Source organism: Eucyclogobius newberryi, unplaced genomic scaffold, assembly GCF_026437365.1.
Source record: "Eucyclogobius newberryi isolate DKJ021-1_F unplaced genomic scaffold, fEucNew1.0.hap1 SCAF_12, whole genome shotgun sequence".
Classification (NCBI taxonomy): Eukaryota; Metazoa; Chordata; class Actinopteri; order Gobiiformes; family Gobiidae; genus Eucyclogobius; species Eucyclogobius newberryi.
Window position 1 is genome coordinate 6,383,711 of NW_027315746.1, and position 16,991 is coordinate 6,400,701.

Genomic DNA, 16,991 nt, shown 5'->3' on the forward strand with positions numbered 1-16,991 from the left:
GCCCATTTTCCCATCACTTGTCATGTTTATGTCACTTCCTGGTTGGACACGAGCAGCAGACAGAGGTAGTTCCACAACTGTTGTCTAGCAACCATAATGTAAACGAGGGTCAAAATTGTTTAATCGGTCTGAAAAATGCATCAGGGGTTTGTAAATTGTCCCCGAGATGGAACGTCGTCGTGGAGATTCACTCAGAGCTTTTCCCTGTCATTCTCAGCTTTTGGACGATGTAAAACGATGATAAATATTCACCCAAAGAACTGTCTCACAAAACAAAGTCATAATTAAAAAAACACAGCCACATGCACTTTGTGTTTAAATATGAAGTACAACCTCCCTTCAGTTTACAACAGCCTCAAAACACATGTGGCCCAAACCAAACGGGTCAAACGCTTCGAAACCCTTTAATCATGCACGAGTAAACAAGTAAACAAACAAATAAAAACACGACGCCGATGTAGAAACACTATTTTCACATACTTTTATTTCCACAATTCTCTAGCTTTTTTTTTTTTTTACATGATCATTTTTGTACATAAGAACAGACTGTTATACACAGATACTGAAGCCAGGGGGCGATGTGGTGACGGAACAGTACAACGTGGTGACTATCCAAGCACAACCAAAGCGTGAGTAGAAAAGTGTGCGGGAGGCGTCGCTCGCTAAAACCTTCTTTTAAACAGAGTCAGAAAAATACAATCTTTTTTTTCTTTGTTTTCAATTGGACCAATCACATCTGGAGCGATAACGAGGGCGATGATCCGGAGCGATGTCGTGAATGCGCCGCGGGAGAAACGTAACCGCTTTATCCTGGTTATCGTTTTTCAAAATGGCAAAAGACGTTTCACCGTTTTAACACTTTTAACATGATCAACAACAAACATTTGGGGGCGGGTCAAAACAAAAGGAAAATAAAAGAACGAGTTCCCGGCTCGATGGCGCCCCCACGCTGTAGTGTTTTGTGTTTAGTGGAGACAGAAAGTTAACGGATGACGGGTGTGGCCTGGTGAGACGAGTCCGATCTAGGTCAGGTCGGTCACAATACGGTCGAAATGATGCGTTTTATTACAGGGATTTACGCTTAAACTCGTGCTTTTTATTACGCCACTTTCATACAAACGAATACTTGGTTTGTGCAGATCTTTCTGTACAAGTTCATTTTTGTGAGAGCAGTTTGGGTCAGATCTTTGGTCAGACCGTCGAGTTACTTTTACTTTCACTGTTTAGCGAACTGCACAGAGAATGCGTTTGGTCTGACATCTTTATTATCCGCACGACATGAGGCAAACGACAAACCGACGCAACGGAAACGCCTCCGTATTTGATTACGATATCGAAAATCAGCCAACAAAAGGTCAGATTCTGATCCTTTTACCTTTAGACAAGCCTAAAACACACAGTAAACCTGATCATTTTCAGCCAAAGAGTGAATAACATGTGTTTCCCAGTTCAATAGTAATAATGATCCTGCAGCGACACTGGGGTCCTCAGTTTGTCCAACAGGGGGCGATAAAGAGTACGTTCACCTTGCGAGTGTTTGAAGCTTCTCATTTGTTCTTAAAGTCCACGCGACACATTAAACTGCACTTTTCAGTCAAACAGAGAGAACGTCATAGTATTTACGCTTTTACCCAACGTTTTGTCCGTTTTTCTGCAGCGTGGCATTTTGTGACGTTTATAATGTCACTTCCTGCTCTGGGGCGATTCCACGACTGTTACCAAGCAACCAGAGTGTAAACAAGGGCTAAAGTCCATTTGAATCATACAATAGTTAATTACACCTGACGACACGTTTGTTAGTTTGAATTGAGATGAGAGCACATTTTCTCTACATTTTTGTTGGAACGGCGCTTTTTGATGACATCACAGAGGGGGCGGTGTTCTGACTCGGCACTACTTCCTGTAATTTTCAACTTTGATTTGTCAAATTGTCTTCACAAAGAGCAACTCGACTGATGTAGAACTACGATCATTATTTACCACAAGAACAAACTCAAACGACAATAGAATTAGAAGAACAATAGAAACTTCACCTTTAAGTGAACACGCCTCCTATTGGTCAGGCCTCCTATTGGTCAGGCTCCGAGTGAGTGAATTCAACCAATCACCGTGAAGTGTGGACTCTCAGAAGAATCAGACGGGTTCAGTTACATCTAAAAGGACAAATGTTATGCTTTATTTGCATTATTAACCTTTAGTTTGTCATGTTCTGTTTGAGATTTCTGCCGATGCTCCCGGGACGACCTGAGTTTTAGCACCATCTACTGGCTGCAGAGGGAACTACACAGTTCAAGCTAAACAGAGATCCATTATTTCAGTCTGGACTCTCACTTCCTGGTCTGGGCAGTTGAACGGTTCGTGAGAAATGCACAGAACGAGTTTGGAGATGATTTATGGACTTTAAAACTGCAGATCGTTCCGAGGAGAGGACTTTCTAACCAAACTATCAAACTAAACGCTACTCCAGGCGTTTGTGACGAGGGAACCATGTCAGAAGATGGTGAAACATTCAGAAAATGTTGGATGCGAGTCCTTTAAAGGCAATATAAAATATACTACCTTATCTAAAGAACTAAACCTGGACAAAGACAAAATCAAATGGACTCTGACACTAAATGTACACAAACTGTGATCGTAGCATTTTTGGTGAAACCCTTAAGTTACAAAAGGGTTAAACTTTGATCTTAGGCCAATGACAATACTTCCATTAGAGCTGCACAACACACCCCAAAAGTATTAGTATCACAACTTTGGCTGATGCAATAATATCGCAACAAAGTAAAACAGAAATGTGCCGTTTTTGAACGCGAAAGTCGGATTTTATTCATCGTTTTTCTAAATCATCATTTCATCTCGGGTTTGGGCAGCGACGAGCTTTGAAAACATCACAACACCATCGACATCGCATCATGATCGCCGACATATTGCGGTCGTCTCCAGACCGACTCGCCCCGTACCGGACCCGTCTCGTGAACCAGGCGTGTGGGAGCGGTGCTGGAAGGAAAAACATGGCGGTGCGACACTTAAAATCACGAGTCCTTAAACGCATCATACGTCTGACCGACACCCGCGTTCTCCAAAGAAAACGCCGCCCTCGTATTTCGCCGCCGCCGTTTCCCCCGTTCATAAATACTCATAGTACGGATACTTAGCTAGGACATTTTTCACTCGGAGACCATTGACATACAGTTAGAACCGGTTATGCCGTTTCCCTCTTGAGCTTCACAGTCCACTACTGGTCAGTACTTCTGCGTTCCATTAGGTGGCGCTATACTTCACAACCCCCCCGGTTTTAAAGCAGCAAAGGGGAGGTAATAATCATAAGAATAACTGGATGACGTTATGGGAACAGTGTGGCAGGCGCCTTCCCCAGAGTCACAACGCTCAGGAATGTTGTGTGCCTTCTTTTTTTTGTATTTTTTATAAATGTTGATCCAAAATGGCCGCCGCGCTGGCCAGTTTCCGGACGTTCTCGGCCTCGTCTCGCCTCCCCCCCGGTCCGAGCGCTGGTTCCTGGCGGGTTCCACTGCAGGCGTGAGTCCCGGGTCGTGGTGGTGGACTTCGTGGAGGTTGAAGCCATGCGCAGGGCGTGGCCGGTGGGCTTTGGGTTTGGATTCAGAGTGGTAAAAGAGAGAAGAGAGAGAGAGCGCGCGCGCGCTTTTTTATTTCCTGTTTTTGTCGCACGATCACGGGCGCTGTCATCTGTTGGCGGGGAAATAGTTTGGGTCCAGGTAGTTGTAGCCCGCCGCGCTCGGGGGGAGGCAGTAGTCCCGGTCCAGGAACGAGTCGGGGCCGTACACGGGCTCCAGGTGGTGAGAGGGTTTGTGGGTGTCCGTCTGGTACAAGCTGGAGGAAGAATGAAGGATTAGAAACATTTACATTTAGCGTTCTACTGGGATGAACGTTCTACTGGGATGAACGTTCTACTGGGATGAACATGGCGTCTCAGGATCTTCCCGTGTTTAAATCACATGCAGTAGCAGGGCAGAAGTAGTTGTAGCAGCAGCATTAGTAGTAGAGTTAGCAGTAGCAGTATCTCACCAGTCGGAGCAGGTTGAGCAGAAGTCCACAGCGTTGCCGGGGGGACAGTCCTGACAGTGCCACCTCACTCCCGGAATGGGCTCCGTCCCACACATGTCGCACTGGAAACACACAGACTGTATCATGTATCTCACAACAACTAAACATCACATGAGGGACTCCTTTTGGACTCATTTTGGACTCATTTTGGACTCATTTTGGACTCATTTTGGACTCTGGCGGTGTCATTTCAGTCGCCAAAACTTGTAATCGTTATCTGGACGACAAACTATTTCTTTCGGACTATACAGACACATCATTTAGCAGGTGTTAAATCACGTTCTGCATTTACCTTGAAGCCGATGTGCCGCATGTTGCTCTTGTCTTCCTGAATTTCCTGTAGCTTTTGCTTCTTTAGCCTCTTCAGCTCCAGCAGCTCTTTGTACTCGGGCAGAGACCTCAGCTCCAGCGGCACCTCCTCGTCCTGAACGCCCAGACGCAGAAAAAACACAAGCAGGAAAAAGAGCGGTGAGAAACGGCCCAACGATGAAGAAAGTGCACATTTATTGGACTTTACAGAGAATGTGTGTCGTTTGTCGCACGTTACTTGTAAAAACTTAAGAGAAAAGAAGCAGCGTTTCAGCGCCGTAGAGGTCAGATCCATGTCCAGGTCACATTTGAGGGGGAAAATAAATCAGATTTGACCTGCGGTGTAGCTAAATAATATAATAACAGGATAAAAATTAACGTTTCCTTTCGGTATCAAGAGTTTTGTTTAAAGTGCCTATGATAGAGTTTTACGGTTTTCTAATTCTGTCTTTATTTGGCGTTTTTATATTTTTTGTACATGTAAATTATAGTTTTGCACCAATCGAGCAGATATTTGTGGAGAAAATGTTAAAAAATCTGTATAAAATGACATCACACCAGGGACACTCATTCCAGTCAAAGTTTATGCAGAATTTACACAAATAAACTACTTTTTAGACATTTTAAACATAATTCAACAAAATAAAGTCGCTCACTATAGTTATATTAGTCAATTTTTGAAAAAGTGACATTTTCCCAGTGTTTGCTGGGTAATTTCCTAGTGTGATGTCATCGAAAACAAACAGGAAGTGAAATTAAAAAGCTAAAAAATTTGCTATTCCGTGATTATTATTTTTTCATTTTTTGCAAATTTCAAAATATATTTATCTTGCGTTTCTGTTTGATGAGTGGTCCGACCTGTAGGGGGCGCTTTAATCGCCTTGCATCGTGGAAGAGAGGAAGAGGAACAGCAGGCACAGACAAAGTCCATGCACGTCCTAATATCAGTGTAACTATTGTTTGGATTGTGCGTTCCTTTGAGGTAATACTCCCTTTGTCCACCAGGAGTCTCCAAATATATCTCACGTTCTTTAAGCCGCTCCAGAACAAATACACCGGTTTTATTGATCTCCGGGACAATAATCTGCGGTTCGGACAGGAACTGGATATGAGAATTTGTCTTTGGTAAAATGGCACCGAGCGTTCGCGTCGGCCATAATGATCAAACTGTGTCGGCGTTTCAGCCATTGTGGGTTATTTTTGAACTCTAGAGAAGGTTGAAGAAAGACAGAGCGTTTTACTGGACTGACAAACTACTTTAATTAAACTAAAAATGTACTTTAGCGTCGATTTATTGCGTTTTTATTTGGGGAAAGATTTAACAATTATCTCACAACGATGCAAAATCAGTGTCTCTCACACAAACATCTCCAGAGACACTTTCTGATGACTCAAATGTACAGATTAAGCAGATTTAGGGCTCAATATAACGTGATTTAAACTCTTTAAAAGGCGACATGCGACACGTAATGGTCGCTAACGTTTAAACTTGATTAGTTTTAAACATGTTTTTGTAGCGAATCCTTATTTTAAAACATAAATCTCCAATCAAATGATTAATGACTTACTTCTAATCCAATGTTAAGCCTTAATTAAATGTTAACTTAATGGGTGAAAGCTGGTTCTCTCTAAATGTAAATGAGCGTCACAAACCGACTCCTCCGCCGCCCTGTCCTGAGCGCCGCCGTAGAACGCTGCTCGCTCGTCTTCTTCATCCATGTAAACCGGAGGCTCGTACGACGCCATGAAGGTGGAGGGTCTGTACAGGTGTTTGTTGAGGTGGTGCTGCCGCTTAGTGGACGCCTGAGGAACAGCACACGGGTTTACAAGAGGGAAGATCCAGCCATGACAGGTTTGTGGAAGGAAAAGGGACACGGCAACTCTTTTTAAGTACAAATGTATCTATGTCTCTATGGAAACGGCACATTAACCACCATTTTTCCTTCTTTCTTACATGGAAAGTTTGCTCTAATTCCACTTAAGGAGGACTCTCGCCGAGATGATTAACGCGAGACGCTGCAGGTGAAAAGGAACACATCGAAAATCTAGAGGGATCAATTTGAAATGTATTTTTACTTGTATAAATGTGAGGGAACAACTGTATCACTGCAAGTTTTTCCTCATGTACTGTTTTCATATATACCGTATTTTCCTGAGTATAAGTCGCACCAGCCAAAAAACGCATAATAGAGAAGAACAAAACATAAGTTGCACTGGAGTATGAAATGCAGTTGCAAGTGTGAAAATAACAAATAATATCACATAGAAGTCGCTCCGGAGTATAAGTATTTAAGTATAAGTGTAAGTCGCACTCCGCCCAAAACTATGAAAAAAGATGCGACTTATGGTTTGGAAAATACAGCAAATAAAGCATTTTGTGTGAAAATACCAAAATTTTTAGGACATTTATGTCTTTTTTTTCTTTTTTTTCTTAGATTTAAAGCCAGTTTTAATTTTTAGTTAGTGAAAAAAAACGTATGAGGTGATATTTAGCATTTGATTAAACTAGATCTTACTCAAAAATGGTGTAAAAATTTAAATTTTTGATTTTTTGGAGCTAAAACCTTTAATAAATCAGGCTTGGAATTGGATAACAACAAACCCTTCAGTGCGTTCAGTCAACATCTCGTTAAGCACACGATTATAAAGTTTGGTGTGTGTACATTCTACTTTAAAGCCTGCTCTTTACGTCTCTGTGGGAGGAAAATGCATTTGGAAGAAAACAACCTTTGAATTTACACCGTCCCGTGAAAATCAATGAATGCAAAGTCAATGAAACACAATGTTGTTGTCCATGTGAAGGCTTAAAATGTTGAGAGAGAAACATTACCAACAAACAGAAGAAAGTTTAGTTTTTCGAGATGATTAAATCGTTTTTAGAAAGTAGAATTACCGTATTTTCCGGAATATAAGTCGTTTTGGTCGGGATGCCACTTATACTCCAGAGCGACTTATATGTGATATTATTTGTTATTTTCACACTTGTAACCACATTTCATACTCCAGTGCAACGTATGTTTTTTTCTTCTCTATTATGCATTTTTTGGCTGGTGCGACTTATACTCCGGTGCCAGTTATAGTCCAGAAAATACGGTAATCGTTTTTCACTCCTGCGGCAGATAAATGTTCCACAAACTGAAGTGGTTCAAACAAATTTTGCCAAAACAAGTTCTATTGAGGTGAAATACAACAAATCCCCTGAAATAACAGTGTACAGTAATATACCTTCTTAGTGTACACAGTGTACTGTAATATACCTTCTTAGTGTACAGTGTACTGTAATATACCTTCTTAGTGTATACAGTAATATACCTTCTTAGTGTACACAGTATACAGTAATATACCTTCTTAGTGTACACAGAGTACTGTAATATACCTTCTTGGTGTACATGCAGAGGTTTGGTATTCTTCCTGGCACGGGAATACCAGCTTTTGTGAGTTTGATGAAATACTTTTGGACCCTGCTGGCGACCTGCAAACACAGAGGGTGAAGTGGTGAATAAAGCGCCTCCTGAACGGGGAAACGTGTTACATTGGGTGTATTTTAAGTCATTTCCGCGTCAGTTCCGCGTCAGTTCCGTGCCTGTTTAGCCGTGCGATTGCCGAGTTCGTCCGCGATCTTCTGCCACCGTCTGGACTCCACTTCCTCCGGAGGAAACTTCATCAGGAGCTGCTCCAGCTTTTTCTGTGGCAAACGACGACGACTTTACACGTTTGAAGTCAATTTACAGTATAACACAACAAAGAGAGTCTTCATTTATGCATCGTTTATGTATACATTGTCTTTTTCACGGCTGATTTAAACAGAAACACATTTATACATTGGAACTTCAATTACTGTTTATGCACGGAGTCTAATCATGACAAATAACAAATGATTTTTGGATCCACAGCCCTGTGTCTTAAAAGAAAGCATTGTTGTGGAGGGAGGGGATTTATGGAATTAAAAAAAGTTTTTAAACAAAATCAAGAAAAGTAAATGGCATTGAAGACATAAAATCTACAACGTTCAGTCAGTACGGGGGGGGGAATCTGTTTGCAATGAGTGAATGTACGTGATTTAATGGAAATGTAAATTGGACAGACATTACATTAGATATTAGAAAAATGGAAAGAAATCACATTCGTACTAAAATTGAAAATTAGCTAATTTTGTGGGCAAAATGGGACAATGTCTTTGGGTTCATACGTGTTTTAGTTTCTATTGTTTTATTGGATGTCTTTCATTTGTTCCGTTGTACCCTCTCTGCTCTTGTTCGGTTTTTTTGTTTTTCATGTTCTTTAAATTACTTAATTAAACTTACTTTAAAATAAATAAATCCTCATTTAAAAAAAAGGGAAATGTTTTGCGTTTTAGAATATTTTCCTTATTTTTGTTCCTTTTCATGCATTTTGTGTCTGTTTAACTACATGACACTGTTGATAATATATATATCATCATACTCATTGTTTTTTGGTAAACATTAAACCTTATAATATAGGACGTTTCTTTTGTGAGCGTTGTTCCTCATCTTCTCGCTTTGTTAAATATATTGATTAGACGTTCACAATGTAAAAGTTGCAGCGCTAAAGGAAGTACCTGTTCCTCCACGGTCCAGAGCTGGTTGAACGTGTCGGGTTTGTTGGGGTGACAGATTCTCCCTCTGATCATCTGAGCGGCACAAATCAAAGAGTCAGACGCGTTTGGAAAGAGCGGGAGACGAAAATAAAACGACTCTTTGAAACGCTGTCGTGTCGCATGAGCTGAACGTCGTCTGTGGGAAGCGCGCGGCTGTCAAACCAGACGTCTGCAAACACGTGTCATAAATGTGTCTTCAGGACGTATATGTACTTCAGACATCATCACTGGCTTTAGCAACGAGGATGTCAAGTCCAGTTTTTCAATACATTTTCTTTTTCGAGACGAGATGGACATATTTAAATCAATCATTTCCTCTCTCGTGAGTGAGTTTAAAGGCTGTGCGGAAAATCTACTGTTGTAATTAGGGATGTAAAAATGGAAATAAAAGAGTTAAAAAGAGTAAAATTATGCAACGGATGAGTTTTGTTATTATTTCTACTGTACAACGAGAACTAGAGCTTTGAACTTTATACATTTGTGGTCTTAATATCAGTATCAAAAACAAAACAAAGTTCAAGAGCAGCAGGAGAATTAAACATCCGCACACGAAAATAAAGAAGAAAAATAACCGTCACAGACTTAAATCTTATCATTTAACTTGAATATGAAAATGTACTTTAGTCAAAATGAAAAGAGTTTAAAACAGAACAAAAGAGTTTAAAACATAACAAAAGAGTAAAACTATAAGGTGACTAAAGCTGCAACGATTAATTGACAAGTTGACTATAAAAAAAAAAAAAAAATGTTCTGGACTTTACGGATTAAAATGCAAATATATAAAAAATAAATAAAATGTATAAATAAAAAGCATGGGCAAGTTCAGAATTAAAATCAATAATATTAGAATACAGATATGAAATAATAATTCATACATATTCTTCCTCAGTCGTCTGGTTTTCCTGTAGTTGGACCTGTATTTTAGAGTCACTGGCGTTACTGTGACGTTCAGCAGGTTTGAACAGACTTTATTTCCACCTTCGTTTGGCTGATGACAGATTTAAAAAGCCTCGTTGTACAATAAAAATACCTGTTTGACTGCTCGACTACCACAATGTTCGTTAGTTGCAGCACTAAAGCCGACAAAACTATGACGTAGAGTGAGTGGTGTTAGGACTACAGAGCGGAGGAAACATTAACAGCAACGACTCGAGCTTTTGTAGTAACTTTGCGACTGGTTTATGAAACAGTACTGACCGAGTTTCCATAAACGTGTGACTTGGACGAGAAGGAGAAGAAATAATAATGTTGTGAAGAGAGAGGCACGTTTGAGCTCAGAGGAGGAAAATGTGCAGTATTTAAAGACTTTGTTCAATCGAGAAACGCTGTCTTTGTGACGTGTTGATACAGTGAGTAATATGAAAGTGAATAAAAACAGACTGCTATTCGGTCACTTAAAGTCCTCTGCAGAGAATAAAGTACTGCATCTTTTTCAGGTTGTATCATTCACAAAACTAACGGCGTTCTAGTATTTTTTTGTTTTGGCCGGGGTGCGACTTATACTCCAGAGCGACTCATATGTGATATTATTTGTTATTTTCACACTGACAACCACAAGAGGGTGCTCTAGGCTCTGAGCGACGCAGAAGAAGAATCTGCACTTCCTCTTCCTCTGGAGTTTGTGGAGTTGTTTAGAAGTGACACAGAGGAAGAAGAATTCAGTGGATTTAGTGATTTGGGGTAAAACTGATGCTTTGGTAAACTTGTTAGCATGTTATTTATGCTATAGTTATCTGAATAACTGTTCATATAGGGATGTTCCAATCCGATCACATCGTTTCAGACTTGACCGAAATCGGACGTTGCGTCCCGATTAGTGATCGGATATAAATTTTACTCTTATTAGTGTTACCAGCCTGGCTGGCCCTTTAAGAGAAAGGGGCATTGTGGGTAGCCCGGAAATGTGTTGGTGTTTTTTGTTGTGTTTTCAGGGCGTGTGTGTTTGCCGCTGCCGGTCCGCAGCCTCTCTGCATCCTGGTTCATAACTAAATAAAGTTGCAGTCATATGCCTGCTCAGCCTCTGTACTACGGTCAGGAGATGACTGGGCAGGGGAAGAATGTAACATTAGTTTGATCAGTGCTATACATTTCAGGCTCATTATTAGAATTGAAAACCGCAGTAGAAGTCTCTCACCTCTGTATAATGCATGAATGGATCACCACATTTTACACTTTGCTTATTTGTTTACTGCTGCTGGCTATTTTAAGTGGAGCTGCCATTTTTATTTAATTCAAATTTTGCACTATTATTTCTTATTCAAGCTACCTCAAAAAAGGTGCATTTTTTAAATGTGTTACAAAAGTATTTCACTGTTGTTTTTTCACTGTTGTTTCTTCTCACAATAATTCTAAAACACTAACATTTGACCTCGATGATGGCGGTTTGACGACGGGGGGAATGGACAAGCTCGTTTCACAAACAAACCTGCGTCTGACTGTTGTTCTCGGGGCCGTCGCTCGTGGGCAAAGGTGAATACATGCTTGAACACTCGCCCTCTTTTTTGGGCTCGACCGGACTTTTGGGCCGAAGAGGCAAACCTGAGGAAAGAGCCACACGTACGTTACAATTAAGAAAATAATACTTCAAATGCAATGATATAATGTAATAGTGTAACGCAGAAACGACTAGACAGTAAGCCGCTGCGTTGTGTATATATAAAGTAATTTTAAATGTGTTTTAGAGTCCGTATTGTCCATATAATGATCACAAGTTGTTGAATAATTGTTGCATCCTATAAAAATGTCAATCAAAACACATGTAGCCACAATGGAAGCCAATTACTGATCTAAAACCAAGTTCATTATTCATGTGGTTGGATATAAATCACATCAAAGTACATTCAAACTCTTATATGAGGGGAAATGTACTTCACACCGTCACGTTTACGCACCTTTGTCGAATATTAGCTGGAGTTGCCTGGTTTTGCGCTTCTTGTCGCAGAACTCCCGCTCGAAGTCCCCCAAACCCGAGGTGTACTGCTCCCACGACAGGTCCGGCAGCTGGACCACCCTCTGCGGACAGGGCAGGCCCAGATTCACCTGCAACACATGAGCGTTCCTTTATCTACTGCAGCCAGATCAGAGTCAGAGCAGGATTTGCACTTTTGACAGGATAACATCAATAAAACCATCTTTACTGCATTATCACAGTCATAAAACGTCTTCACACTGCACGTTTTGGAGTTTCCACATAGTTAATCAACAGTTAATTGATTAAAAATGTGGTTGACCCGGGGCCCTATGTAAAAAGAGCCCCCCCTAGTGCTATTTCTGTAGTCACATCATCACACAGATGGAAAAACAAAATGCGAGTCAGGCCCAATCTGAGAAATGTGATTCATATTCCCTGTGAAAAGATAAAGCCCAGTCCCACTGAAACTTGCTGTGCTAAATGTCAGATCCTTATGTAACAAATCTCTTAATTAATAATTTTATTTCTTCTTATAATCTTGATTTTATGTTTTTAACTGAAACATGGCTTGACAAAAACACAGGAAATGTAGTTCTGATAGAATCTGCTCCACCCAACTTTAAGTTTGAATCTGAAACACGAGAAAACAAAAAAGGGGGTGGAGTCTGTGCTGTCTTTAGAGATGAAATAATTACCCGCAGGTTGTCTTTTGGGGTGTTTTCATCATTTGAGTATGTATCCTTTAAAATGGAGCTAAAACGGTCTCCATCCATTCTCTTCATTGTTTTATACAAGCCTCCCCAGCACTGCCAAAGTTTTATTGATGATTTTACTGAGATGCTTTCAGTCTTATGCACAGACTTTGATGGTTTGGTCATTACAGGTGATTTCAACGTGCATGTTGATAATGTTTGTGACAGAAACGCTAAAGAGCTTGATGCTGTCCTTGAAACCTTCAGTCTTACTCAGCATGTGAGAGGCCCCACCCACAGCAGAGGGCACACTCTAGATCTCATAATTACAAAGGGGGTAAATATTTCAAATGTTAATGTGATCAATGTTGCTCTGTCTGATCATTTCTGTGTCTTCTTTGACCTGTCTGTTTCTCCCCAACCTCCGGTTGGTCCTGCAGTTGTTCAGAGGAGACACATAAGTGATGGCACAGGTGCACTGTTTATGGAAATGATACACTTTGAAAATGTCTCATGTTCTAATGTAAATGATTTGTTGAACTCTGTTACATCTAGTGTTTTGAATGTTCTGGACACCATCGCCCCTATAAAGGCTAAAATGGTTAAAAATAAGCAGAAGGCGCCGTGGAGAAATGATGATTCGGTCAGGGCACAGAAAAGGGAGTGCCGCAGGGCCGAACGGAAATGGCGCAAGTCAAAGCTCCAGGTTCAAAAAGAGATTTACAAAGAAAAGCTGAACATGTACAACCTAATCTTATGTAGAACTAGGGAAAGATATTTTTCTGAAATAATTGGAAGCTGCAGTAACAACTCGCGTGTCCTGTTTGCCACAGTAAACAGATTAACAAACCCTCCAGCTCAGCTGCCGTTAGAACTCATTTCCACATCCAAGTGTAATGAGTTTGCATTATTCTTTAATGACAAAGTTCAGGGCATTAAAAATGCTATAAATCCCACAATGCAAAAAATTACCCTAAAACCACCAAGACACTTAGAGCTAACTCACTTTGCACCAGTAACTGACAAAACTGTCCATGAGATCATCACCAGTCTGAGTTCATCTACATGCTGCCTTGATGTGTTACCCACCAGATTTCTAAAGTCTGTGCTGAACAGTTTGTTAGCACCATTCACTCATATAGTTAACATGTCGCTTCAATCTGGAACATTCCCAATGTCTTTGAAAACTGCGGTCATAAAGCCTCTCCTAAAGAAGAGCAGTCTTGATGCCGCAGTACTGAGTCATTACTGGCCCATCTCTAATCTGCCATTTTGGGGCAAAGTCCTTGAAAAGGTTGTTTACCAACAGCTCACAGATTTCCTCTTAATAAACAACTCATTTGATGTTTTTCAGTCAGGTTTTAGACCTCATCACAGCACTGAGACTGCTCTTGTCAAGGTGACAAATGACATCCGCCTGAACACTGACACGGGCAAAGCCTCAGTCTTAATTCTGTTAGATCTGAGTGCTGCTTTTGACACTGTCGATCATGGGATCCTCTTACAGAGACTAGAGGACTGGGTGGGCATCACTGGCACTGCCCTAAACTGGTTAAGGTCCTATCTGGAAGACAGGAAGTACTTTGTTGAAATTGGTAGCTGTGTCTCAGACCACATGACCCTGACCTGTGGAGTGCCCCAAGGGTCAGTCCTGGGTCCCCTTCTGTTCAACCTCTACATGCTGCCGTTGGGTCAGTTGATACGCAGTGAAAATGTGTCCTATCACAATTATGCAGACGACATTCAGATCTATGTTTCACTATCGGCAGGTGAATATGGACCAGTGGATTCACTCTGTCACTGCATCCAACAGATCAGTTTGTGGATGCAAAACAACTTTCTCCAGCTGAACTCAGACAAGACTGAAATAATTGTTTTTGGCCCACAGAAACAAAGAGAAAGTGTTAGCGGTCACCTCCAGAGTCTCGCTCTAAAACCTACAAACCAAATTAGAAATCTGGGGGTAATAATGGACTCAGACTTGAACTTTAATAGCCACGTCAAATCAATAACATCAGCAGCTTTTTACCATCTAAAAAACATTGCCAAAATCAAAAATATAGTGTCAAAACCAGATTTAGAGAGACTTATCCATGTGTTTGTCTCCAGTAGATTAGACTACTATAACGGCCTGCTCACTGGTCTCTCCAAACGAGTTGTAAAACAGCTGCAGTACATCCAGAACGCTGCTGCTCGGGTCCTGACTAGAACCAGGAAGTATGATCACATTAGTCCTGTTCTCAGGTCTCTGCACTGGCTCCCTGTGGCTCAGAGAATAGACTTTAAAGCAGCTCTACTTGTGTACAAGTCTCTCCATGGCCTAGCACCAAAGTACATCTTGGATAAGTTAGTGCCATATGAACCATCTCGGACTCTGAGGACCTCAGGGACCGGCCTCCTGCTGGTGCCAGAGTCAGGACAAAACATGGGGAATCTGCGTTTCAGTTTTATGCAGCTAAAATCTGGAACAGTCTTCCTGAAGATGTGAGACAGGCTTCTACTCTGACAATGTTCAAATCTAAGCTAAAAACAGTTTTGTTTAGCTGCGCATATGACTGAAAGGATTTTTTCTTTGCACTCTTCTCTTTTGTTTGTGATTTTATTAGTTTAGAAAATCAGTTGGATTGATAATTTTTAATCTAGTTAATTTTATTGTATTTCTGTTTCTGTAATTTCTTTGTGATTTGAATGCATTTTTCCTGCTGTGAAGCACTTTGAATTGCCTTGTGTATGAAATGTGCTCTACAAATAAACTTGCCTTGCCTTGCCTATAGTCCTCATTATCGTGGCGTGTAATCACTGTGTCCACGTTATCACATCTTACACCGACATGCCCTCGTTTTCGCCCGCGTTCGGACCCTTCCTTCACCTGTTTCTGCAGCTGCTCCACGAAGGTGATGGGGTCGTCCAGGGCATCGCGCTGGTGTCGGGACAGAGCCTCTAGGTCCAGGACAGCCTGCATCCTCTGCGCCTCCAAGACGCCGATGGTCTGCAGCAGCCTCTGGTAACTGCGCGGGGGGGAACAGCGGTCAGACGGCGGCACAAAAGGAGCGCGCGTGCATTATACAACCGGAAGCGCTCGCGGAATGACACGGAAGCTCGACGCGGCGATGTATGATTCAAATGTGGAGAGGCAGGGCTAAAGACGTGGGACAGAACGTTATTTTAAACGTTGTGACAGGTGCAAAGGAGGGTTTTTCCAACGTCGATAAGGAGAAAGAGAGATTACTGGCAAAGGAGTGAATGGTTAGTAATGCATGCTAAAGCTAAAGCTAACGTGTTAAGATATAAACAACTAAAAATTGGAAGATATTTTGGTTTAATACGCAAGATGCCATTGTGTTTCTGTAATATAAATTAAAAGACTTGTACCGTATTTTCCGTACTATAAGTCGCACCTTTTTTCATAGTTTTGGCCGGCAACTTATACAGTACTTATATTTATGCTTATATACTTATACTCCAGTGCGACTTATGTTTTTTTTCTCCTCTATTATGCATTTTTTGGCTGGTGAGACTTATAGTCCAGAAAATACGGTATGTCAAACTATTATGACCCAAAATATTAACGTTCTAATTATGTATTTGAGTTGTACAGCGTCTATTTGGATACTCAAAGATGAATTATTCATTCCCTTCTGGCCTGTACATTGAATTTAAAGCTGGACTAACTCAAGATACCGTCTGAACTATACGAGGATTAGACAAGGACTAAACCAGACTGAACGATTTGGAGAAACAGTTGCATATTTCCATAAATGTGTTGGTGCACTATGCAACTCGCCGCTCCACAGAGCAAACTCCTAAATTGATCTGTAGAAATTTAGAACTACGTGTTTGGGCCTCAAAACTCCCGCCATGGACACAATAAATGGATACACCTTTGGAATGTACTTTTGGAGGCAGGAAAAGGCCATGACAAAAACATGGTTGACACAAACATCACCAACGATCACGGACAAAGGAACAGACTTTAAAAAAATAAAATGGAAAGAATATTCAACTAAATTTGGAAATGGACAAATTTGACTGACTATTATTTTAATTCTTCTGTGTCATAAATGTGTTTTTGTTGGTTGTCTGTGATTTTATTTTTAATTTCACTCTCTGGCCTTGTTTTGTGTCTGTTCTGTGTTTCATGTGAAATTAAAATAAAAAATGATACAAATAATTAAATAAAAATAACTAAAAACATAATCAAAAATAAAAATGATTTAAAAAATAATGCAAAATAATGATGACTATAATAAAAATAATAATTAGAAAATAAAATAGTAAAAATAAAAATGATAAAATACAAATAATAATGACGATAATAATAACAATTATTATTAAAAAATAATAAAAATAAAATAATAATAAAAAAAAAATTCTGTAGAAC

General features: G+C 40.5%; 1 protein-coding gene across 1 annotated transcript in view; it reads right to left on the minus strand.

The window, feature by feature from the left end:
* Positions 1 to 475: 475 nt before the first annotated feature.
* zzz3 (zinc finger, ZZ-type containing 3) overlaps positions 476 to 16,991 on the minus strand; it is a 33,213-nt gene continuing 16,697 nt past the window's right edge. The window contains exons 3-12 of the mRNA XM_072440672.1: positions 15,480 to 15,618; positions 11,899 to 12,046; positions 11,433 to 11,545; positions 8,969 to 9,040; positions 7,973 to 8,074; positions 7,766 to 7,861; positions 6,043 to 6,192; positions 4,373 to 4,504; positions 4,042 to 4,142; positions 476 to 3,846 (exon numbers count right to left, since the gene is read on the minus strand). Coding sequence (XP_072296773.1) covers positions 3,699 to 3,846; positions 4,042 to 4,142; positions 4,373 to 4,504; positions 6,043 to 6,192; positions 7,766 to 7,861; positions 7,973 to 8,074; positions 8,969 to 9,040; positions 11,433 to 11,545; positions 11,899 to 12,046; positions 15,480 to 15,618 — 1,201 coding nt within the window. The 3' untranslated portion in view covers positions 476 to 3,698. The remainder of the gene's footprint in view (positions 3,847 to 4,041; positions 4,143 to 4,372; positions 4,505 to 6,042; positions 6,193 to 7,765; positions 7,862 to 7,972; positions 8,075 to 8,968; positions 9,041 to 11,432; positions 11,546 to 11,898; positions 12,047 to 15,479; positions 15,619 to 16,991) is intronic.